The 25,136-nt window shown below is 39.8% G+C and overlaps 1 protein-coding gene across 1 annotated transcript in view; it reads left to right on the plus strand.

The window, feature by feature from the left end:
• GRB10 (growth factor receptor bound protein 10) overlaps window positions 1-25,136 on the plus strand; it is a 144,677-nt gene that overhangs the window by 51,417 nt on the left and 68,124 nt on the right. Inside the window, 1 exon segment of the mRNA XM_032682743.1 lies at window positions 9,683-9,776. Within this exon segment, the coding sequence (XP_032538634.1) occupies window positions 9,683-9,776 (94 nt within the window).

Consider the following 25,136-nt stretch of genomic DNA (forward strand, 5'->3'; position numbering starts at 1 on the left):
TGTACACATACAGGCATCTTGTTTTCTTGGTAAAGGTGTGGGGTTTGTTGGTTATTTTTTTCTGAGGGCTTGCAAAGTAACGCGTTATTTGAATGTAAGCAGTAAAAAAGAACTTTTTTTTTTTAAGTACCCATATATTGTAGACTGTTCTTAGACTCCGTAATTTCTTTTGCATAAATTACATTACTCGTTTGCACTGAGTGTAACCCTGCTGTTTGGTTAGGGGAGAGCACAGCATTCTGTTTCAATATGTGATCTGATGCTGGGTTATTAATCGTGAAAAGACATGATTATTGTGCTTTAGAGATGTGTCTGATTTCTGTGGGGTTTGAGCAGGGTAGAGAGCAGTCAGCTGAAGTGTATAAATCTTTACCCCATGTCTGAGATTCTGAAATATCTTTTTGGTAAGGCTTGTTGTTTTGGAACTGTGTAAAGACTTCTGTATCTAACTGAGAGTATGTCACCTGAAATATAAATGCTCTTGTCTGAGGTAGGCAATGAGTTCTGGGGCAAACTGCACCATATAAGAGGCAAATGGTTCTTTATCTAAGCAGAAAGGTGTGTGATCAATATAATTAGGATCATAGGTTTGATCAGATGGGACAGACATTTCTAGACCTAGTTAATTCCTTATCTAATGCCAAGGATCACTCTTTGGAAGGAGGGGAGGGGTACCAAGCACACCCTAAATTACAGCAATTGAGAAAATTGACTAGAAAGTAGAGTGAGAAGGTCCATGTTGCTGATAGTTGAAGTAAGGATAGCAAAATAGTCTTGTATGAATTTGTTCAACATGACACTTTAAATTCATCAGAGTTTCAGTATGAAGAACAATTTCATTAGCGTGTGAATGTTACTTTGCTTGCTGGCTTCCAGTAAATTTTAAAGGTCTCTGTGGTACGGAGGCCCTGCCCTACAAGAGGTTTATCATTTTATCAGCTCTGTCAAGGGCTGTGGATAGCTATCTTCATCTCTTGGCATGTTCAAACTCTTGCTTTGAACCTGAACCATCAAGAAGACAGAAGTATTGCCTGTAAGAGAGCAGACCCACATTCAGATGGCGTAAATTCCTTTGCTCTGTATTTCATACTACTTTCATTCCTTTGTTACAGTTTCATCTGTCTTGAGTTTTCAGGGCTGCCTAGCTATGAGGATACGTACACTTAAATTTAGGTTATCTGGCTGTGGTTGCTGCTTCCCAAAGCATAGATATTTGAATATAAATTCCTGAAGAGAATGCACTTGGATGGAAATGGTGGTTCCTTCAACCCAGGTGGCATCTTCCCTTCTCTCCTCCCTCCCCTGGCCTGAGACACAGAAATTTTTTGCTGCAGTGCCAGATCCAGAGTCCACCAGCTCATCATTTCAAGCGTTGAGCCTTCCAAGGTTAATTCAGGGCATCATTAGCTTGTACTGGGACAAACTGTCCAAGGCATTTTGCAGAACATCTCCTGTCCACGTGGTGCAAGGATGCTGTCAACACCTGACTCCCAAAGCCAGTGTTCCGTGAAGCAGCTGGTCAGCAGCGCTGCTACAACCGAAGCTCTAGTAGATTTGATGCCAAGTAGAACAGATGAGCTACCTTGTATTTCACAGGTCTGAGCATGGGGAGGGCAGTGCATTGAAAAGGATCAAATATCCTATACCTTCTTTCTGTGTTACAGCTTCCCCTGAAAGCATATATGGAGATTATTTTATTTTTTTTTTAAACATAAGGTAAAAGAAAATAATTTTGAAGACACTTTCTCAGACTGGACAGGTGTGTTAGCAAGTGTGTGACATGCTGAAATTTTCCATAGCACCAGGGCACAAATATTACCATTGTATTTCTTTTCCTCTTTCTGATGAAGAACATACACTTAAGAAACTTGGACAAAACATAGAAAGTGACCCTGGTAAAGATTCTTGAATAGGCTAAAGGTTTTATGAGCAACAACACATTGTTATGGGTTGCATTACTGCCTGAGATTTCGTGAGCAGCATTCAGTATGGTAGTTAACATGTATGAACTTGTGCCTTTAGGTCGATTTAAGTAGTATAGTCTCTTAAGTCTCAATTCTTTGATAAGAGAATGATGCAATTTATCACTGAAAAGCTAAAGACACATCAGGATCTATAGGTACCAGCAGAAGAAACAAAAATTTTATGTAAGCATGTGATTTTTCTGCTGCGAAGAATTTCCTAATATAAACTTCACTTATTCAGTGGTGTTTTGTTAGAAATGAAAAGGAACCTAGTTTGTTTTTAAAAAAAGGACGCAAGAGAATACTTTATCAGTAAGTAAGTGCTTCATTTTTGTAAGTACTTTATAGATGAAGACACCTCTAAGGAGTGATTGCTTTCACTGAGAACTTTGTGCAATTGTTTCTTTTCTGTATCTCAGGACTTTATTTTAGCTGTAAACTATGTAAACTGTCTCTAACAGACCCAGTGGTTTTAGTCTCATTAAAAATAGAACAAAGCTCTTAGCATTTCTAAGCCTGTCAGTTGGATTCCCTCCTTGCTAGCTAATTAAAAGACAGCAACCATGATGCATTGAATTTTCTTCTCCCATAATAAATGGTAGTCTGGTCCAAAAAGTGCACAGTGTGGAACATACTATCCATTTTCTTGTGCAAAGTACTGGGAGACAGCTCAATTCTTGCAGAAGCAGTTAGTTTCTACTACGAGAGGACTGCATCTAGGGAGAGAAATTTATTTTGATGTCGTTATTGCCAAAGTTTGGGTCCAGGAGTGTTGAAAATCCTGTTAATGCCAGTTTTGCAAAGACCAGCCTAGAGAAGCTGAATCTGTAATGTTAGCCTGTGTGTGTGCGCTGTAAAAGTGCATTGCTGGAGCTGTCAGCTAATGTGGTATGCTCACTCCTGCCTTACTGGAGAAAAACCTTTTATTAATAAACTGCTCCTACCAGATACTGTTGGAGCTTGCTAATCGTGGTCCAGCTCTTGCTAAACTACATTAACTATTTGATTAATTGATTTGTTTATTTTCTGGAGGGCAAAGAGATACTTGGAGTTGGGGGGAGGACAGGAAGAAGCTAGTAGTAAGAGTAGTTTTTGGTGTGCCCTGGTAGCAGTTGCAATGCAGGTAGTGACAAGTCACATAACCGGACTCCTAAAATAAATCTGAAGCACCTTCAGAAAAATAACTTTCTAGCTCAGCTATAGCAGTATCTTCTATAACTATGTCAGCCCATGGCTTTTAGAAAGAAATACTTCACTGACTTGGGGTTTCAGTGTCAATAACAGGGTCCAAACTCCCAATTTTTTGCTGAATTGAACGACTTACGGTCAGTGGGTTACTGAAGCCCAGAGGGGGTCGGGAGAGAAATTCCTCCAAGGTCAGACTGACAAGCCTTTCTGCCTTCCCCTGTATCATGGGGTGTAATATAATTCCTGTGATTCATTTAACAAATTCCCTGCCATTGCAGTGACATGGACCATGGACGCAGGTCTGTCTTGTCTATCAGTCTCATTTTCCTTCTTTCTTTGCTAATTCCTGGTCTGCTGTGTTTCTTGTAGCTATTGTATATGTTGCATGGTGGGCTAGTAAGTCTGCTGAGGGTTGTATGAATGTTTGGATCACAGTAAGTCTGCGCCGTGCCAGGTTTTCAGTGATTTGCTGCAGTGATTTGCGGCACCAAGGATCAGAGGTGCTGCTGCGTGTCGGGAGGAATGTACTGCTGCCTTTGCTTCTTCTGTAATCCTGAGCTGGGCTTGTTTGTTCTTGGTCTCTAGGGTTATTGCTCCTAGTCTTGACAGCCAGTACTGTAAAAACAGAAGGATTCCTGCAGTTAGTGGCTTTGCTACTTCAGGAGAGAGAGCCCAGCTTTTGACAAAGCTAAGTGGCTTTATTTTAAGCCCTTGTTTGTACAAGCTCTCTTAGCAATGGGAATGCTAAAATTCTAGGTTCACAGTTACTCTGTTGACTTACTGAGCCTTTCACTTGGCTCTTACCTAGTCAAATGACTATAGTTAAGAGGCAGGAAACCAGGTTACAGGTCTTTAATTATGTAATATGTGGGTTGTCTGAGAATGCACTTTAAAGTTTTTTGCCTAGTGTGCAAAGCTTCTTTTTTCTTTATTTCTATGAGATGTTAAGCACTCTTGCAGAAAACAGTAAAACATACAAACTGTGTTTGAATAGAGTTGAAATCATCTGCAAAGAAGTGACTTTGGACAAACCCAAGAGCCTTGCTCTTCGCTTTTGACATATGTCCTCAAACTCCGGGATGTCAGCTTGCTGAAAATATGCTGTACCAAACATCTGTCTGGTAGGGGACTGTGCTGCTGTATTTTTAAGAAAGGAGAATCACATGCATTGCTAATTGATCTGGACTGTGGAGTTTGGATTAGAACTTGAACCTAGGTTTGGATCTGTCAGTTGGATTTATTCTTGTAAATGCTTCACAGGGCTAAGAGTAAAACTGAGTGAACAGAAACTCTGTAGATGCTTGTGGATACCAGTAAGCTATAGGACAGTTTATTTAGATGAATAGCTGGCTATTCAGCACTTAGCATAATTGAGTCTACTATCCTCCTTGTACATTTGATGCTTCTAGTAAGCCGCAAAACCATGGTATAAAGAAGTGGCATAGCTTAGAAAGCAGTGCAGAGCTTAAAAAACAGTGCAGGAAGTTACTTTACCTAAATGCAAATAGTAGTTTGTTTGGAAAGTGAGGAATCTTATAAACCAGTCCTCAGAAGAAATTGCAGCCTAATCTGTTTATTGCCTAAGGAAACTCCAGGAGCATGTTAAGAATTATGCTACTGGGTCAGATAAAGAAATGTTCCTCTATCTCTGTCTCTTTCCTCTAAAAGCAACAAGTTGCAGATACAAAGAGAGAGTATAATTTCTTCAAGTATCCCCTTTCTTCTCCAGAAGCCTGGAGCTGTGTCTGCTTTTTCACAGCCCTTGGTGGACACTTCTTCAGTGAATTTTTGTGTTTGCCTTTTTTGGAAACCACTTACACTTGAACACTCTGCAATAGCTTCCTTTGTCTGTACTAGCATGAAGTACTTCATTTTGCTTTACACAAGTTGCCTGAACAGAGTAAAGCTAAGGTGGTTCAAACAATGACTTGGCTAATTTTCTCTTTACGCTCAACTAGTTTTAAGACCTCTACCTTGGTGTGGTGAATGAGCTCTGCCAAGTGGGCAGGCAAGGCAGGAGTGCCTCTGTGCAAACAGAGGTGTATCTGCCTTGATAGTCTCCTAAACCACGGTGAGACCCGTCAGCACGTCTGACTTTACTTTCTGTTGTGCTGGACAGTGTACAAACATCAGAAGTATGTCATGATCTTAATTTGTCGCTGTGGGACTGCTGGCATGAGTACGCGTGACTCTTGCTCAATTGAACCTTTTGTTCAGGAGCACGGCAGTGTGGGTTTGCAGACAGCTACAGTAAATCCAAAACCAGGGACTGTCGTCTTGGTGGTCTGGACATCCTCAGTCTGGCCATGCTCCCAGGAGCTTCCGAGAAGCTGTTCTGCCACTTGTAGCCTTTCTTCATCTCGTAAACTTCCAGTGACTGCTGAAGTTAGAAAAAGTTGAAGCCTTCAGTAACAGGGGATTTCCAGACTTCTCAAGAAAGCTGCTCAGTCTCTGCTAATGTTAGGCCCCTTTCTTTGCAAAGAACAAGGGAGAAGGGAAATACAGATGATACTTTATTATTTGTGCTTTCGAATCTGCTTCCTCCCTTCTCTAGGCACTATTTACCCATAAGATTATCCTGAATGACTGACTAGATAACCTTTGCTGAATGAATTAGGATGAGAGAAGCAGCAGTAGAGTAGTAGCAACACACTGGTCAGCCTAATAACACTGTCTCATACTGATAAATACTCTTCTGAGCTAACCTGCAGGTGGGAACAGTAACACTTGGAGCTGAAGAAGTGATTTAAGAACACGTGTGCAGACAGTGGAGCTGCTGTAGTATATGACTATCTGATTCACTGATTAAAAATAAGATTTAATGTTTTCTTTGATAACTGAAATGCTTATCGTGCTAGCACAAACAGCACCAAGCATATGTCATAGTTGAGGGAGTGCAACTTGAAAGGCTTGGTTATAGATTGAAAAATAAATCCAGATTGTCCTGGTTACTGATAGGTAGAGATAACACTGCTTATGGGTGGACTTTGGCTCTTAATGCGATGTAAGCATGTCACCTCTTGTGTAGTGCAATATGGGTTTGCAAAAGGACACCATAGTGTGACCTGTAATGATGGTGTGTTTGGCTATATGAAATCCTAATACTTTAAAGGACTCTGTGAAAAATAAACCCTGCTTCAGATCCTTCTAGCACTCTTACTAGTCACTTGATTAAATCATCCTTGGTTGCAGATGCTGACTGACGGAGAAAATAGTACATGCAAACAAGTCAGGGAGGGCTAATGCTCAGTTAGCTTCTAAAAATACTACAAAAGCTGGATGGTCCAGTAAGTTAAGTAACATGCTTTAATTTCATATTGAGAGCATTTATTGGAAAAGGAGGGAGAGCTGGGGATTAAACCATGAAGCAAACAAATGACTTCGAGCTTGGTTTCAGTCACGACAGGAGGGATGATGATAGATCAAAGCAGGTGCCCACCTTGCTGAGGGCCATGACCTCAGCCTTGAGATGGAGCCCAACAACAAGGCTGCTGGCACAGAGCAATTATATAACTTTATTTCCTGCCCCCCTCCCCTTTCTTCTTTTAACCTTGTTCCAGTGTCTGATCTCAGCTGCATCTGGCCGAGTGCCAGTGTTTGTCTGTGCACAACGGACACAAACAGATTCTGGAGGGTCATGTGAAACTACCCCTAGCTCTTTAAACCACACCGCCCTTACCTTTTCCCCTCCACTGCCTGCATTGCTGTAACAGGTGTGGCTTTGTTTATGCACGGCTTGTTGCTTTGCTTTAGCACCTGGGTTTTGCTGGCCCTCAGTGTCCGGAGGAAACCTTTGTTTCCCTGCTTTGCTCAAGCAGAAGGAGAACTCTCCGGACCTTCTGAGCAGGTTTTTGCACCAAACGAAATAGTCAGGGGCATCAGCTTTATGAGGGCAGCAACCAGCAGTCATTAGTCACTATAATGTCTGCTTCTGAAAACTTTGACCATGGCTTTGGCTTAACTTCATGAGGCCTGTGTTTCTCAGCATCTTCTGATACAGATGTAAGGTGATTCCAGAGAGGGTGTATGCTATTCCTGTAAATTATTGACAATTGCTAGCTTAAAAAAAAAAAATAAAATCCAGTTTAATTTAAGAGTTACAGGCTTGGAGCCAGGTGTAAGCCTGAAATAAGGTCTTTTCAGTTAAGTGTTTATGTGTTACTGCTGTGGGAAATGCAAATGTAAAATGATGCATCTCAGCCCCATTTCACCTTTGTTGATACATAGCACTGCATGAATCTTGCCTTGCACTTGTATGTGTTGGAGCAACTGCAAACACATTTAGATAACCAGTAATAAGCTATTTGTTACTTTTCCTGTTCCAGCTTTTATTTCTCTTGGGGTGCCCTGTTGTTCTTCCCAGACAAGAGGCAGTATGTAACTGCACCCATGCATTGGACACTGGGACTTGTTCCTGGGAAGTGGAACTGATAGTGCTAAACTGCATCTCTGGGGTTTTAGCTACCCCATAAAAATTTGTCGTGTTGAATTGCATGGAGAGAAATGCACAGAGAAAAGCTCTTTGCTAGGGAGGGATCTTCTGCTGAGTTCTCCATGCCTGGGACGCTCACCTCTTAGCCTTTGTACTGAGAGCAATCAGCTTCAGCTTTAGGTTTTGACTGAAAATTTTCCTAGATAAGCATCTCCTCCTCCCTGTTGCCCTTGGCACCTTTGAATCAATTACACTTAATTTTCTGGGGAACAGACTCATAATTTTGTATGTCCTTTCTCCAGCTGCCTTCTTGTGTTCCAAGTCCCAAACTTCCTGCCTGAAATTTAAAATTGAGATGATGTGAGCCAGGTCAATGATGGCTGTGTGGTGTCCCAGAGAAAATGAGATATATCCAGTGAGAATGACTAGCGCTCCAAAAGCACTAGTAATGTTGGAATGTGATACCCTGCAGTTGCAAGGGATTTGGCGGAGACAGGACCTCATGAATTGCTTGTTCGTCATACATGTTCAGCTAGCTCCAGTGAAAGAGCTAAGAAATACTGCAGTTTCAAGAAAGTAAGAACAAAGATAGTTGTGCTGACAGAAGGTCTGATGTTGTTAGGGGGGGTTTCTTTGATTTCTAAGAAGCAACTACAAAAACTTGTGAGGTAAGGGAGATGTGGCTCATGAAACAACAGCCAGTGTTTTGAAAACCAGTGCGAAGAATGTGAAGAGCAATACGTGGAGATAGTCAATATGGAGGCAGAAGTCTGAGTGGTCCCAGTTGTATCTGGCGTAGATGGATGCCATATTTATCTTATCATATATTGTTTACTCATAAAAACCTTCCTTAGTCATACCACTGTTGGCAGCTTTTGTCTTCTAAATGTCTGTGGGGTCTTGAACTGATCCCTGATGGTGAAGACACTAGAGTGGTGCTTGAGTACTTGAATCAAAGCTCAAGTATTTGCTAAGACAGTCTCTCTGATGAAGAGATAATATAATTTATTTCATATACTGTAGAACTATATGCAATTCTAAGCCCCAAACACTGCATCCATTATGTTTTTGAGTATTAGCTTATATTCTGTAAACTGGAAGTGCTGGGCTGAGAGTTCATGGTTGCACGTAGTTGAATTGCCACTTACTGTGGGCATGTTATTGCTCTGCCATAATTACAATGTCATTTGCCATGAAGGTGGTTCCTATGTTTTGACATAAATGTGGGTGATGCCACTGTGTATTTATCCCACACTTTGGGCACAGCAGGATTGTGTATATAGTCACGTATATCACTGCAGCAGTTTATGGTGGGTGATATATCAATGCAGTCAACTTTATGCACTTTTCCATACCCACCTTTAACTGATATATACAAAGGTATACCAACTTTGTAAAACTATGTACCTGCTTTAAATCTCCTTCTCATACTTCGAAAATGTGACTTATCTTGCTTTTCTTATATTCTTGTTTATATTTCAATTGCCTCGCTTTCTCCTAGTTGTCTTCTTTGGCAAGATCTGTGAGAAACTGTGGTGTTTTAGACTGAGCCAAATTCAGTTTGTGTTAAAACTTCATGAAACCTGATCTTGTGAGAGTTCTAGTATGAAAAAAAACAACAGGTTGGCATCCAGAGGCATGGATGTTTATCTAAACTGAACTTCTGATTCCTCTTGAGGTTTAGTAGTTCACTACTGAATCTGTTTCAGTCCAGTTAATTAGTTATAAAACCCTAAGCCACAGACTTGGAATTAGAGAAAACAAAGCCCCAAGCCTCCGCATAATTTGATGTAAGAAACTTTTGTTAAACTAGGAAGTTCATTTACGTCACTGTTTCTCAGTTTGAAATGCAAACTCGTGTACAGATGAACCAACAGCATAGTCATTGGTTCTGGATTCATGCCACAGGTATTAATGTGACAGTCTTGCGTCCCCCTATGATCTGCCCCCCCCCCTTCTCTGACACTGATTTCTCCTGTCAGAGGTATGGCAGGGGTTTTTTCTTGTTTTGTATAGGTGGTTTGACTTTGTGTAATGTAGCTTATAGGAATCACAGAATGCCTGATTTTGATAAGATATTCTGCTGCTCTCTTTTTAGGACAATGTAGATCAGACTTCAGCTCATGGTCGGCGGGATCTGGTGGAACCGGGTTTCCAAGAACCATCTAACCGCATCTCCCTGAATCACCAAGGTAAGGAACAGTGGGTCGAAATCCAGGCTTCTCAAGGGAATGCAGATGCGGTTTGACCTCCATATTGCCATTTTTCTCATTGGGGGAAAAAATGTTCTGGATGGTTGGAGGAGGAGAACTGAAGAAATTGTTTCTTGTCACAACTGTCCTTTGAGCTGTAAGTGAAGATGATGAAGGACCTGTATGCATCTCAAGCCTTGCAGCCCAAAATGGAATTACTAGGCAGGGTGACAGGAGGGGGCAGGAGAGAAGTGCTGAAATGGAGTTCAACATTTGTAATGTTAAAGTTATATTTAAAAAAATCTTCTGTTGCTATAAGAAGGATTCAGGGCTCTGGCTCAATGTCTGCAGTAGGAGAAAAGAAAAGCATGTTTACTTGCTTTCCATGATAGAATTCAGATCATTTGGGAAAAGGAAGTCCTGAACTAGAAGTTGTAATGCTAGCGTAATAGTTTAGCTTCTGTACATCAACAAGAGTACATATAAAAAGTTAAAATAAATCTTAAAGGTCTGTCTTTGCTGATTTCTGTCTGTTCAGACGCATAAAAGGCAACAGTTACTATTATTGCAGAGACTGTTCAGCTCAGCTTTATTTTTTTAGCACTCTCTATAATAAATTATTTCAAACCTATCTTAACCACTGAACCCTTTTACCCTCGGGGTTCCTGATGGTTTAATTTGAAACCAAGTCCTTGAAGGTCATCTTCAAATGTTGTTTCATCAGTGCAACAGCTAATAGTAATGCAGTCAGAACAAGACTACTGAAACAAAAAAGATTACAGACGTATTACTTAAAATATTTACTAAATATGACATGCTTGAGTTTGTCCTTTAAAATCCGGCATTTTTTATTTGTCAAGGACATCAAGACTGGAATTTCATGACTCGTAGATTATCAAGACCATTTAAGTTTCACAAACAAGTCCCAGAATGTAATGAGGATTGTATTTTAACTTGCTCCCCTCTCCACGCTCCAAGTCTTCTGGTGTTTTTGAAGCTTTGTTTTCAATTGCAATGTAATCCAGTCTAAAACTTGCAGTAAACCAGGCAGTGTGTTGTCACATGCTTGTGTACATAGAGTAGAGTTTATAAATTCAATTTTTCATTTGTTTTAGAATGGTACTGTTACATTACTTTCACCTATCTCGGGATGTGCAAATCCTGGAGAAGATCTATACAGGTGACTTCTGAAGCTATTTGTAAATATCCCCCCTTTAATCAAGGGATTTTTTTTGGGGGGGGGGAACACATGCTGTGTGGTTTGATTTCATGCTTTATAGTATGCGTTGCTGCTGCTTTTGAAGTCTGAACATTTACTGAAGAAATAGGTAATACTGTGTTTTGATGGGAAAATGCCAGCTTTGCAGCCTGACATTTTCCTACTTCCTTTTCAGATCCTTCTTTTCCTCTATCGGTATTGTACTGCAGAAGGATCCATACAGTGTCACCTGACATGTGGCTCTGTTTCAGCCACTTCAAAACAAATGTCTGTATGCAGTGGTCCAAATTAATTTAGGAAACAGCTGTCTTTGAAGAAAATTTTGCATACTGTTTCTAAAGCAAGACTCAGTTAACGCATTTCCCAATACTTTCTGAAGTAAAGATCACTTATGATCCACAAATTGTTTGGGATTTTTCTGCTATGTCAGCTGACTGACAGCAGTCAAATCCAGGATTTCTAAAATCTTTCTAGTTTTGTTGCTGAAGTAAGTATATAGTACATTATTAATCTTGATGCTGTTACGTTAGTGGTGCGGATTAAGAACTGAAATCTAAATGCCCAAAGGTGGCCTTTAATGCTGTGCTGGGCTGTAGCACTTCTGCCTTTTTGCAGTGTTGGAGAGAAGCAATGTGCTTTACAGACATGATACCTGCTGCTTTGGTACCTTTTTGAAAATGGAAGTGACCATAAGCATGATATGGTGTCATGTTTTGTGTGTTCTGCCTGTCCAAGTGTGCACATTTACACTCTTTTGTAGCATATGACATGTACACTGTTATCCAAGAACTTGAAAATACAAGTATTTTAAGAGCTGGCATATAGTCCAGTAATTGATTAATGAGTAGTACATAGAAAAGTACAACAAAAAGAGCTTCAATGGGAGTTATGACATGGTCTGAACTAGCTCCCATGCAGTCACATTAGTCACATCATAAATAGGAAGACTAGATTATTAACATGAAATGGATTTTTAAGTTCTACGGCCACTGTTTACTTTGGTTTTTTCTACTCTTACACAAAACTTTGTTATTCATTACTTTCTATTAAAGCTTTGCTGGCACTGACACTGGTTAAAAATGTAAGAGTAAACCTGTATCCAGAAGCAACTTGCAGGACCACTGCAAATTAATCTGGTGGTATGTCTTGATTATGTTCATGATAAAGATACTTGCAACAGACTGTGGCAATTTTTGCTTCCAGTTATATACAATGTTGCTTGCTGACTTCAGCATACACCTATTATTAGATCTAAAGCTTTTGTTCCTGTGTTTCACATGAGCAGAAATTGTGGAAGGATTAGAATTAACTAAAATATTTAATGTGTTAGGTGTTCTTGCCTTTTTCTCTTTAGTATATTGCGTGTTAAACGGTGCAGCTGAACTTTGAGCAACCATACTTATGTTACTTTATGTATGCACTTCCAGTTCATACCTGACCACATTGCTCAGCGAGTGTAGCAGATCTGCCAGTTTCTGTTGAACATTAACTTATGGCCCTTTGCTTTTCACTGGGGGAGCTTTTGGTACAAGCGCTTGCAATTCTGAACCTGAACTGCTTTCCACAGCCTATAAAAATGGTGATTAGCTTCTTCCCAGGCATCTGAATCCCTTCAACATGAACTGGAAAAAGAGCATTCAAGTGGAGACTTGAGATAGCCCTGCCAACTGTCCCTGCCTGAATAAGCCCTTTCTTATGAAGGGTATTTCAAGTACATGTTTCCTGCTGAATCACTGTTTTTACACAAGCAGATGCTTTATAACTGTTCAGCTTTTTATTTCAAAAGAGTATCTTGCAAAGATTGGGAAGCAGAAGATACTTTTGTAAAGTGAGGAGTCTTTAGAATAGGACAGTTTAATGTGAAACACATGCACAAAGTTTGCACAGATGGAACGGTATTTTTTCCTAGACATAGTTTAATAGCTGTTTATGTGTAGGTATGCTAATAAACTTGCTTACTTTAATAGTAAGTGTTTTTATATCTAAGCCATTATTTAGTACTCACTTTTCAATTATTCTGCTAATTGGGCAAATTTTGTAAACATACTAAATGCAAACTGTGGGAACAGTGATGTCTTTCCTATATTCCCCATAAGCTACTTCATAAATTAAATGTCGTAGGAAAGAACAAGCTTTGTCTTGCTGAGCAATACTAATATTGCAATACTAGCAATATATATTAACAATGCTAATATTGAAATAGTGATATCCACTGATGTAAAAGATGCTTCAGCTACCTATTAAAAGTTATAGGAAGTTATCAACAGCCAGCCAAGATTTGGCATTTAATAACCAACAAGTCTAAATATTTCTGGAACAGTCCTTCCAGAAGTTGTAGTAAAGTCTCTAGGCTTGGAGAAGAAAAATTATGTGGCCTTTTCTGAAGAGGAAAAGGAAGAAGGTGAAGAAACGATCTAAACAACTACTTACCATCTTTAAAAACACCAAGAGAAAGAGAAAGTGAGAGCATGCTTAGGATGGGACAGGTATTGTTATTTTTTGAAATTTTCCCCTTCAGGAATGAAGTGTGGAGATGAAGGAAACTGTAGCCGCCTCAGGCACATCTCGCTTTGCAATACATTCAACAGTCACAAATGTTTAAAATTTTGCAATGACAGGTTTCCTGCAGTGTGTACTGTGTAGCCTACAGCATTTGTACCCTGTCCAGTAGCGAGGGGTAGTGTGGAGCAGAGCTGGGGACCATAGTGGTGATTTCAGTCAAAAGCCCTGCATTCCCATGGAGATGCCATTTCGAGGCTTTTAACAGAGGTGATGGGCTTCAGCACTTGTTTTCCCTGTCCTGTCCCAAAGGATGCTGCTGGTTCTCGTCTCTCCCCAAGCACCCTGGCAGTGCAGCGTCTGTTCCTCTTGGCTGCTCTGTGTGATGCCACCAAATTTGACTTTGAATGTGTCTCAGTAGCAAGACAAATCTCATGGATTTCCCTGTGCTACTGAGGAAGAGTTTTGCTGTATGAATTATGGTGGCAAAATACACTATTCTACAGAAACTGTAAGCCCAACAGAATTTGTCGACTCTTGGACTTCAGGAGGTTTAACCTGACAGCCATGCCACTGCTGTTTCTCTTCTCACTCCATACTTCTGGGATTTTCTTTGTTGAGACATGTTTTGGAGCTCATTTTTCCTGTTTGTTTTTCTAGAAAGCAGCAAATAGTGCCAACTCCAGTCCCAGATGTGAAGTTTATGGGCAATACTTTTCATCGGTACTTGACATGTACTTTTTGAGATTGCGTAGGTACTTCTTATTCAGAATTTTGAAGCTGTGCATAAATAAGATGCATTCTGTCACCTTGCCTTTTAGTGGAAGTATTAAACATGCAATTCTGGCACTTTCTTTATGTGTGTACTTGTGGGATGATTGTCAGTTTCTGTACAAATGTGTTTTGCCATGAGTCTATGATGAAAGATTTATCTTCCTTTTATTAATGCATTCACACACAGCCTTTCTTTCCTGAGCTCTTCTTGGACTTCATGCTTTTTGTCACTCCACTTTGCAGACAGAGCTTATGGTACCTCTGGCTGCACAGCCAGGTGTCTCCAGCAGTGGGAAGGAAATGGTGATATGAATTGTTTTAGCCAACAGCTGCCCTTTGTCAACAGCCAGCTCAGCCTCTGGTCTTTCTTGGTTGGTCATGGTAGAAAATCCTGTCTGTCGTGAGATGGTGAATATGCTTTGGTTGTGGATTGGGTTGACATTAGTTTTCCTGCCTGTGTTTACAGACAACTTGCTCCCAGTGAAACTGGAGGGATCCAGGGCATCTGCCAACTTGCATCATACTGCAGCCAACTCTTGAGGTAGATGCTCTCTAGTACCTCACTGGCTAGTCACTAATACATTAACTTCTATAGACACAGTAAATGAAAGCATGGTGAACACTACCCTTCTAGCACACTGCCTGGATCCAAAAAATACAAGCCCGTGTAAATACAGTCAGACTTTTGAATGAACATGGTTGTAGATGAAGTATTACAATGCCTAAGATTTAGCCCAGAGAAATAACCTTGTGTAGCACTCTTTTTCTCCACCACTGTTGTTATTACTTGCTTTTAATATCTTTTCTTTTGGATCTGCCTCAGGATAGACATGGGAGGTTGAGGCGATGTTGTTATTCATTCCGTAGCTAAGGAGGAGTGTGTTTAGTAACAGCCGGTGCTACTTCTGAAATGCTTCACTTATGGGATCTGACTGGGATGAGTCGGTTATCTGGTGTGTCAGAACTAACCCATCTTTTTGCAGAATCCAGCTGGTACTGAGTTGAAAATGTAGAGTGAAAAACAGATAGTCTTGTTTGTATTTCAGGGACGATACTGCCAGACATTCATGAATTCTCATGCTTTGTGTAAATGTTGTTGTCATTGTCCAGCCTTAGAAAAAAACCACCATTACTGCCAAAAAGATTTACACTGACTAATCTTTTGAAGAGACTGGAGACCCTGCTTCCTGCCTAGCTCATTACAGTACCTTTGTCTTGTTTTGGAGAACACTTCCATTTATATTTGGTGATGAATCTTGTTAGCTACTAGGAGGGCACCCGTCATAGCTGTGTAAAAATTTAACTTCCCTCTTTAGATTAGTTCCCAAACCCTTGGGCTAACAGAACTCTGAAAAAAACCCAAACAAAACAACATGAAAAGAGAAGACAAAGTAGAGTGGTGTTTAGTACAGATAGTTTGAGAGATTTGCAGCAAGCTACAGGAACAGAGAGAAACTGAGTTTAACTGGAAGACGGTATATAATATAATGAAGATTGAGTGAAATCAGTGACATGAGAAGAAACAGATAAAAAATTATTTAAACTGTTGCATGTTCAGAGAAAAATGTTTGGTGGTGACTGATGGATTTTCTTTTATTTTTATTGTATTTTTAAATTTTATTTTTATTTTTCATGTATTGACTTTTTGTTATCAGCTTTGCAAATCATCACTTTTGGACGTATTTAAAAATCTTGTGTTCCTCTGAAGCCATTCTGTGGCCTGTGGGAAAATGGTAGTTGTTACCAGGTTTGCAATGACCTTACTGTTATGGAGAGGAAATGGTTGCTGGGGCAGAGGTGTTGCATTGGGAGAGCAAGTGGAGCTGGATTGGGAACTTGGGTTCCTTGCTCAAGATAGTCCATGATCACTCACCCTCAGGGACTGAAGCTGTATGGGCATATGGCATCTGAAATAGTGGTTTAGGTTTTTTTATGCTGAAGATAGAGGGATTGTCTTCACCTCTCTCAAGATTTGTATCTGCAGTTATCAAGGGGCAGAGGGGAGCAGATTCACAAGGTATGAATTTAGGGTAATTAGAAGGTCCTTTCTTGTTATTGTTAAATTCTTGTCTAAAGCTTTGGGAGGTGAAGGTGTAAATTGGGCCTCTGAGTGGTGTGATTCTCTTGCTTCTTTACAGATGTGTCTCAGAAAAAAGGGCATTTAACTTCCCTCACCCCTTACCTTTAGTTACTAGCATAAGCCTAAAGTGATGACTCTCTAAGAAACTCACCACTAATCGCATAATGAGAGACACTGTGAAATCAATCGTAAAATCAAACGTCCTTTTTAATTCACTCTTGTCTTTAGTATTAAGGGACATACGTTTCCTGCTGCCACTGAAGCGGAGCAAATCTACGTGTTGGAGCAGGCGCATTTTTGCATCCTCTGGGTAATGCAAGAGGTAGCATAGGGATGCCCTCTCTCCTTGTCTGGGGGTTTGCACTCATGGAAGACTGTCTTTCTGTGCTGCAGCTATCGAGGCACGCTCCAGGGACTCTTGGTGAGGGGCTGGGATGCCAAGAGGCAGGTGCATGAGCACATTGGTCTGTTGGGAGTGTCTGCTCTGTTAGTGGGAGGCAAACATTCACATCGAGTATTTGTTTACCTTTGGCACGCTTTCCCAGAGGTATGTCAGCTCAACGAGGTGATGTCATCGGCGGCATAAATATTTTCTGTGCTGGTGCGACTACCCCGGTGGTGTTGGGGCAGCTGGCTGCCTGCCCAACGAGCGCCTGTCTGCTGGCAGCCTGATGCAACAGCCTTGCTGGTGGCTTCTTGGGAGGGACAGTACCTTGCACTGGCTGAGAGAGGGCTCCTGGAGGGAAGCAGCCTGGCAAGCCCTTCATGGGTATGATGTTGTTTCAGGCATTTCGTTTCTCGGGCTTGAGCTCGTGGGTCTGACACTTCAATTGAAAATGGTGTGCTTGGAAAAATTCAGATATCAGAGGCAAAACAGTGTCTCAATATCCACTCGTGATGAGATGTTTCTCCCAGGTACCAGAGCTGAGCTTATTTCTTGTGCACTTATGTGTTCTGTGAAAAAAAATGTAGAATATCCTATGGGTAGTGCACTCTCTCCTCTGTAAATGTATTTACTTAGCAAATTGCATCATTCCCATTGCTAAAGCAGCCAAATGCAATATATTTCACTAGGTTTTTAATCATTTTATATACTTATTTATCTCCTATCCATGGTATGGGGACACTCATGGTCTCAAGTCTTTCTCTGCCTCCCAGGTGGCCTATTTCTTCCATTTCAGTTAGTAGTCCATAACTGAACTTAGAGATCTGAAATACCCTCTTCTAATTTAATCAATACAAGGTAACTGTAAGATCTTGGGATTAGCTCATATGTTTTCTGGCATAACTTTATTGCTTTTATGTTTTTTTTTTTGTAGTCTGACTAAATTTGTACTGTTAACATGTTAGAGCAGAAGGATAGAAATTAATATTATGAACATAGGCTCTTTTGATGGCTTCTGGATGACATATTTAACGTGGCTCAGTTGAATTCTGGCCTGTGCCACTCCACCCTCTTCCTACACGTCCTTGAGGTTTGCATATTCCCTGTTAGGGGTAATATTTTAAGTGTATTTAGCTTTATGTAAGAAGCTTTTGAACCTGTCAGTGAGGGTGTTATAGCCAAATGTCAAAACATGGCTGTGGGCACTTAAAATAGTCTCAGTACTAATGAGCTTTCCAGCTAGGAAAGTTGATTTATTATGTAGCCTGGCTTTTAATCATGCTATAACAATGGCAGTTGTTCAGTAAAAACACTGTCTCTGCAGCATCAGAATATTAACTTCAAATTCTGATACCTTAACCAAAATCAAATTCTAAATTTCAAAGGCGATTTGACATGTAAAGGGGAAGGGTATAGTTAGAGATGGAAACAATCTGCATACTCACTATGCCGTCTGCTATGAAATACACTTTCGAAAATATTCTTTCAAGAAGTATCTCTAATTTTTGAGATAAAAGTACAATGTCACTGTACAAGGACAGCTTTAATGGAGAGAGTATCTGATTACATAGAAAGCTCTAGGGCCTTAATCTGGTTTCATGACTGTTGTGTTCAAGTCTGAAATAAATCTATTCTGCTTATTCGGACATTTAAAAGTATCATCTATCAGTAGATCAGAAATTGATTTTCATTTATCTGCAGTGCACATTTGAAATCACTGTGACTGTTGAGGAGAGGCTATTTTATTTTTTAAATCTCTCTACTTTGGTAAAAGAAGACAGATTTATCGAGTGCAGTGTTAACTGTACATCCTCTGCTTTCTGAAGACGATAGGGGAAAAGTGACCCCATTTTCTATGAAACTGATTTCCAAGTGTGTGGTGGCGGTGGTGTGGTGAAGTACAGGCAGTTATAATGCCAGAAACTGCTCCTTAAATTGAGATTGGCTGGACTGCAGCTTCACAAGAAAGCTTTTAACAGCCTTAGTTCACCAGTATATTTAACGGTTTTGGAATCAGATTTTTTTTTTCAGAAGGAGATCCATTTAACCAGATGAAGCCCTGAGTTACTCCCACCCCCATTTAAAGCACACTGAACTTATTTTTATACTGTCTCTGACCAGCCATGCACCTTTGATATCTCTTGTGATGGCAGGTGATTTCTAATAGCTGACACAATGTAGCCCTCTTGTCTGCAAAGAATTCTGAGAGACGTGTATTCAAGTTTTGTATTTTTGTTTTCCCCTGACCTTCAAGGTTGTATTTTTGGTCTCTCTCAAAGTAGTGAGAGGGTGGAGAACAGTTTCCTTCCATTGTTTGTCTTAAACTTTGGTTTCTGTCTCTTCTTTCCAGTGCCTCAGGTAGAGAAAAGTATAAGTTAACTTACCTTTTTATGACTTTCGTCTTCTAAGCAGAGCTTTTATCATCTTAGAAATGAATATAGAAATTCACTTTGTTCATCTTTTAAAAAATAAAAATAATTAAAAAAATAAGCAAGCAATGTCTAGATCTGTAACATTTCCAGGGGTAAGAAATAAAACAAGTGTGAGGTAAGACTTGTTTGCAAGAGTGAAATGGGGCATATTTGTGATACAGCAGTTCTCTGGGCAAAGACTTCTGTTTCTTTAGGATTCCAAATGATTCATCAACTTTGTGCTCCTCCTTTTCAGTTGTTAGCTGGTCTTAATCAGAGGAAGAATTATAAATGCTAAAAAAAAGTTGGCCTTGTGCTTAAAAATTGAATGGATTTTAAAAGTTGGCTGACACTATTATAATAAATTTAGGTTAAGCTGTCCAAACAAGTATAGAGTTAGTTTAAGGGTTTAATATCTTTTAATATCCTTTTATGCATATTAAAACAATTTTCAGGAGCTTACACAGTAGAAAAATGGGATTGTCACAAAAAGATGTAACACATTGTACAGCTGAGAGGAAAATGCCCAGTTCAAGTTACAGCTTAAACATGATCTTTCTTAGAAATGCCTTTTCTAATCTGTTTATTAGATTGGTTCAGCTGGATGACTGGGAAGTTGAGGACTGCAGATTTTAAGATTTTTCCAGCATGGGAACATATCTCCTTCAGTTGAGACAAACAAGTTGCACTGGAATGCAGTCATGGTCTATATCAGCAAGTATAGCTTAACTTAGTTATGTCAAAAAGAATATATACTATGGTATATCTGAAAAAATGAATGTCATTAAAAATACTTGGCTAATAAATTACAGTGGTTTTGGGTGAATGTGAAAGTAGGCTTTCTTAGTGGCAAAGTTCTGTTTATTTAAGTATCAACATGATTTTCTATGTTTAAAAAATGATTAAAAATTCATGAATGAAGTCAGATTTCAGATAGCAAGAAGAGCATAAAATGGCACAGGCTTCAACTGCAACAGCTTTATGGTTCTTTCTTTAAGCTCTACTACTCTGCAGAGTGTACTGCCTGTATTTTCAGCCAGTCCTGGCTCAAAGAAGGTGATTTGAACGTGAATGACTTTGTGCTGACTGGCAGCTTTATTGATAGCAAGATCCTTATTGGAGGAATGGTTCATTTTTCACTCATTTCGGAAGTTGTGTGGAGTAGCAAACATCCAAAGCCTGTGCTGTGGGGTTGCACAGACTCTTACACACGTATGCAAATGCGTGGTTGGAAACTCTAGCAGTTAATGATGGCAGCAGCAGACCTGGCTCCCCTGTGTTAACCATCTACAGCTCAGGCATGTGTAAGGTGCTCAGAATAATTGGACTCACTTGAGGTTTTGATGAAACCGGACTGCAGAAATCGTTGCAGGACACTTCCTAAGTGTTTGTTTCTTTCCATGACCACACCGAAGCAGCCATGGGCTCTTCACAACCCCCTCCGAGCAGAAGCTAGGAAATACTTTTGGGGGTTGGCCCCTGTGCCTGTGGGGAGCAGGGCAAAGAGTTAGAAGCACGTATTCAACAAATTAGCTGTTACATAGAACAAAACAAATCACTGTAGATGTCTACCTACATTTTCCCCATTGGCAAAATGAGGACATTGCTATTGCAAAACTTCTGTCAAATATGTAGTTGAGATCTGCTCACTAGTGTGCATGCTATTTTTGAGATGAAGTCCTACTTTGTTTATGGTATTAAGTGAGCCAGTTCTGATGAGATGAAATTAAGACTGAAATGTGAACGTATATGAGATTGTATCCTAATACATAGGGTAAACCATAGGGTATTTTTTGACATGGTGGGTAGCCTTTCTGTAGATTAACCTAAGTACATAAACGTGCTTTGATTGGTGGTGCATTATTCTTGACTCACAGTAGGGAGGAGGTCAGTGAATTAAGCTGAAGGGTAGCTGTAGCTTTTTCTTTGTGCACCTGGAGGTTGAAATTAAAGTTTGGAACAGTGATCAGACTTGCCAGTTGACAATGAAACGTTTACTAAAAACAAAAAAAGAAAGGTATTAAATGTGGGATGATGAGATAAGGAAAAACCACTTGAGGCATAAAGTATGGTGAAAAGCCATGTAGTTTTTTTTAAGACGGTTTTAGTGTGTAGCTGAAATGAAACTACTGAAAGAGATCTAATTTGTTTTCATTACTGTAGGAGCCGAGATGTCTACTAATACAGTATTTATGTTTGTGGTAATATCTTTCCACCATTGTGTATCTCTATAAACCTACTGTTTAAGAAAACGACCAAACAAAGCAAAACAAAAAAACCTCTCAACCCTTCTTCCGTATGGCAATAGTGTGGAGCTGTTCGGGCCAGGATACATGTCTCCTGCTGTGTTAAGCTGGTGAAATACAAAACAGAGAGATCTCTTTCTGAAGAGCAAGTTTAGAGATGAATCTGGCAGACTGTTGTCTCCAAGGCAAATTGAGACTATCAGAGAAATTTGTTGAAGGCCTGGCTGGGGTGAATGCCTCCTTTCTTACAGTGAGGGTGTTTGAGCAAGAAGAGTTGGTGATCTCGGTGCTGATGACTTTGCCCTGAAAAAAGATGTCCTTTCAAGTAGGCTGTTCTCAGACCATTTACATTCCCCGGGGTCTGGTGTCTCCCAGGGGTTTGGTGGTACAGCTGTGCTGGCACACTTCCTAATGTACTTGTAATAGCAAAAAAACACTTTCTCTGAGGGAAGTTTATTCTGGTTTGACAAATGAAATTAAATGCAGTAACAAAAGCATTCTTAGACACTTATACTGAACTAGAAATACAGATATTTTAAAAGGAAAAACAGTAGAAATGTGGAGTCATCTCTACTGAACTGGTTGTGTGCAACCTTTCCTTGTATTTCAGGCAAATGTGCAGACCTACACAAAGTGAGGGCCTGAATTCAAGAGGTTAACATTGAATGTGTATGTGTCTCAGCTCTAGCCTGATTTTTGTGCCTTAAAAACACAGAGGAAGGCTCAGTCCCCACCAATAAATCTGACACAAAAGAGATAGAGAGGAAGGGCTTTTGCACTATTTTTTGGTTTCAAATCTGGGAGGTGGAAGAGAGATTTTTAGTGCCATGGGTTAAATAGCTTTTAAAGAGACTTGAAAGAAACTTAACGGTTAATCTATCCCCAAAACTTTTATGGATATAGTTTTACTAGTATAGGTTTGTGATCCCTTTACCGTGTTTTTTACTTGTAATGATTCCTGAAAAAATGCTGCTGTTCAGCATACCTCACTTTATTCACTGACCTGATATAACCAATGCGTGCATTTTTCACAGGTTAATGAATGTCTACCTAAAAAACCTTGGTCAAAATACTTGACATGTCTCATGCAGGCATCTAGATTACTTCTAAATGCATTTTATTGGGAACGTGGGAAGACAGTCTTCTAGTGAATCCTCAGTTTTGGAGGGGCCAACAGACAGACTGCCTAACGAGGGCAGAACTGAGGGGTGTTGCTGACAGAGTGGACGCTATAGATGTTAATAGGGTAGAAAAGAACATAAGAAACTGTCGATGAAGTGGTGCCCTACTGTGCTGAAAGAGGAAGACAGCAAGAATCTGAAATCCATTTGATTGAAGTACAGAAAAAGGCGTTATTTTTCAGCAAGATAATGCTCAAAATTAGTTCACCACAAGTTGTAAGGAAGCCCATGTGGGATGTCCACTTTGGAGGACTGTGAGATATAGAGGAAACTTTGAGTGGTTTCTAGTGCTTTATGTAGATCAGAAGCTCTTAGTGCAAGTCTTTCCTGCTCTCAGACCAAATGTTGGTGTTTTGTTCACTTTATGGTGAAAGTATGTATAGGTGCATAAACACATCAGAAAACAGAAAGAACCTTCATTTATTTTTTAGTCCTAAAGATTAAAAATACTTTTAGGTAACTGTACATTCTGATGTTACACTACATCCGCCTTTGCTTGTGCTTTAAGTTGTAAATTTGTCGAATAGGGAAATAAAGTCTGTGCTCGTTTGTTTGTTTTTCTAGTCAGATGGTCCTCAGGTTCATCTAAGAACAGACTGAGGAACATCAGTGAAAATATGTTGTCATACCAAAGAAAATGCTTTAGAATTTTTTAAAGAGGAGTAAAATAGCAAAAGCTAATATTGTAGTGTTGCATTATTTATGGTGCTTATAGCTTTGAAAAAATCTTGCAGTGTTAAGACTGTCCTAAAATGAACTGGAATGGTACATTTCTTTTACTCTTTTTCTCTGATTTCTTATTTTGTCTATAAAGCAGATATAGCAAGCTTGGGATTTGTTTTAAGATCACATAATAAAAGCAGGGGAGAAAACCTCTCAACTTTCATAACTTAATAAAATAAGCAAAATCTGTAGAAAAACAACTCTGTTGTAATTTGATGTCAGTTCTGCACTAAAATCTTTTATCACAGTGCAGCATTGTAACAATAAGCCTCAGTCATCACTGTCTTTCAACTTACCTGACTGTGATAAGCAGTACAGTATTTGTTTCTGCCTTTATGTCAACATTGTGCTGCAAGTAGTTCATGACAGCACTTCAGCGTGGCAAGCTGTGTCATGTGAGGATACTTGAGAAATGCATCCTTTCAAGGCAGCTGACATTCTTGCATTGAGGTTGAAGAAGGTTGCAGCACTTTTCTTAAAGCCAAGAAGCTTCAAGAGGAAGATCAATCTGAATTTGCTACTTTTTCCACATCTCTTTGTGCCTATTAAAAAAGGACAAGCTTCTGCCAAGCTAGTTATATTTTCAGCTAAAAAAAGCCAGAGTTAAATGGGGCAAACCACCTAAATAAAAAAAAAAAGTCAAAATATAGCATGAGATGTAGCTAAATTTGGAGTTCTTAACAGCAAGCAGCTGCTTAAGTAATTAAAGTGTATAAGGTGCTACTGACCAAAGCAATTAGTATGTAATTTCATTAATGGTATTAGGATTGCAGTAACAATATTTAAGTCTTTCTGTCCAAATCAAGATTGCAGGCAATTTGTGACATGCACAAGATGAGGTTAGAAGCCGTGAGATGTTACGGTATGTTACAGCACCACTGTCTGAGAGGATTTGTAACTGCACAAGAACGTGTCTTACACTGGCTGTATCTTGTTAACACTCCTAATTGACATACATTGCCCTGGAGTTTTCATATACATACACTTCTAAAATTTATATGCTAGGATGTTTTTAAGTTTATATATAAAACAAGGCTTCACGGGGGCTGCTAATTTTTTGTTTATCTTTGCAATTAATTTGTGAGCTTGCTGCTGTTCAAAAGCAAAAGAGAATTCTTTTTTTTGTATGTTTTTGTGGTTTGGCATTTAAGTGGTTCAAAAATCCTGGAGAGTTCAGGCATAGTAAAATATTCCAAGTCCCTCTGAATTCAAAAGTGCTGCAGATGACGGGTTTCTAAGTTACAAGGTCTGCAACTCAAAGACAAGTGGGTGATGAGCCCAGCAACTACAGTTAGGTAACTTCATTCCTTCAAGAATAACTATAAATATTCTTCAGAAGATGACAATGAGTTTTAGAGACTAGTTAGAAAAAATATGTATCAGAGGGTGAATATGGAATATACTAAAGTCATCTCCAAAGCTAGGTTAGCATCACTGACAAATCATTCAATCAGGGAACTGAAGCTGGGAAAGCTTGCTGCTGGGACACCCGTGGGTATTACTACCACAGTGGCTAACCTGGAGCTGCTGACACTGTTAAAAAGCCATCAAGAGAAGTCCTTCAGAGCCTTCAGGCTTTACAGCAACACTTCTGGCCTACCTTAAGCTCTGTCCTGTTGACGCATTACCTCTTTCTAGGTCTAAGGCTTTCTAGGTCTGTAAATATGTGGGCGTGCTTTTGGCAGAGGAAGCCAATCTTTGCTGCTTTTCTGGGCTGTATTTCAGATGTGAAACAGAGCCAGGTGAGCAGGTTGTCTCACCCCTTGTGAACACTGACCCTGCGCCCAGAGGTTTTTGGGGCGTCATTCCTAAGAGGAGTGGTGGGGGTGACTTAAGGCAGCG

This window comes from Chiroxiphia lanceolata, chromosome 1, assembly GCF_009829145.1.
Source record: "Chiroxiphia lanceolata isolate bChiLan1 chromosome 1, bChiLan1.pri, whole genome shotgun sequence".
Taxonomy (NCBI): Eukaryota; Metazoa; Chordata; class Aves; order Passeriformes; family Pipridae; genus Chiroxiphia; species Chiroxiphia lanceolata.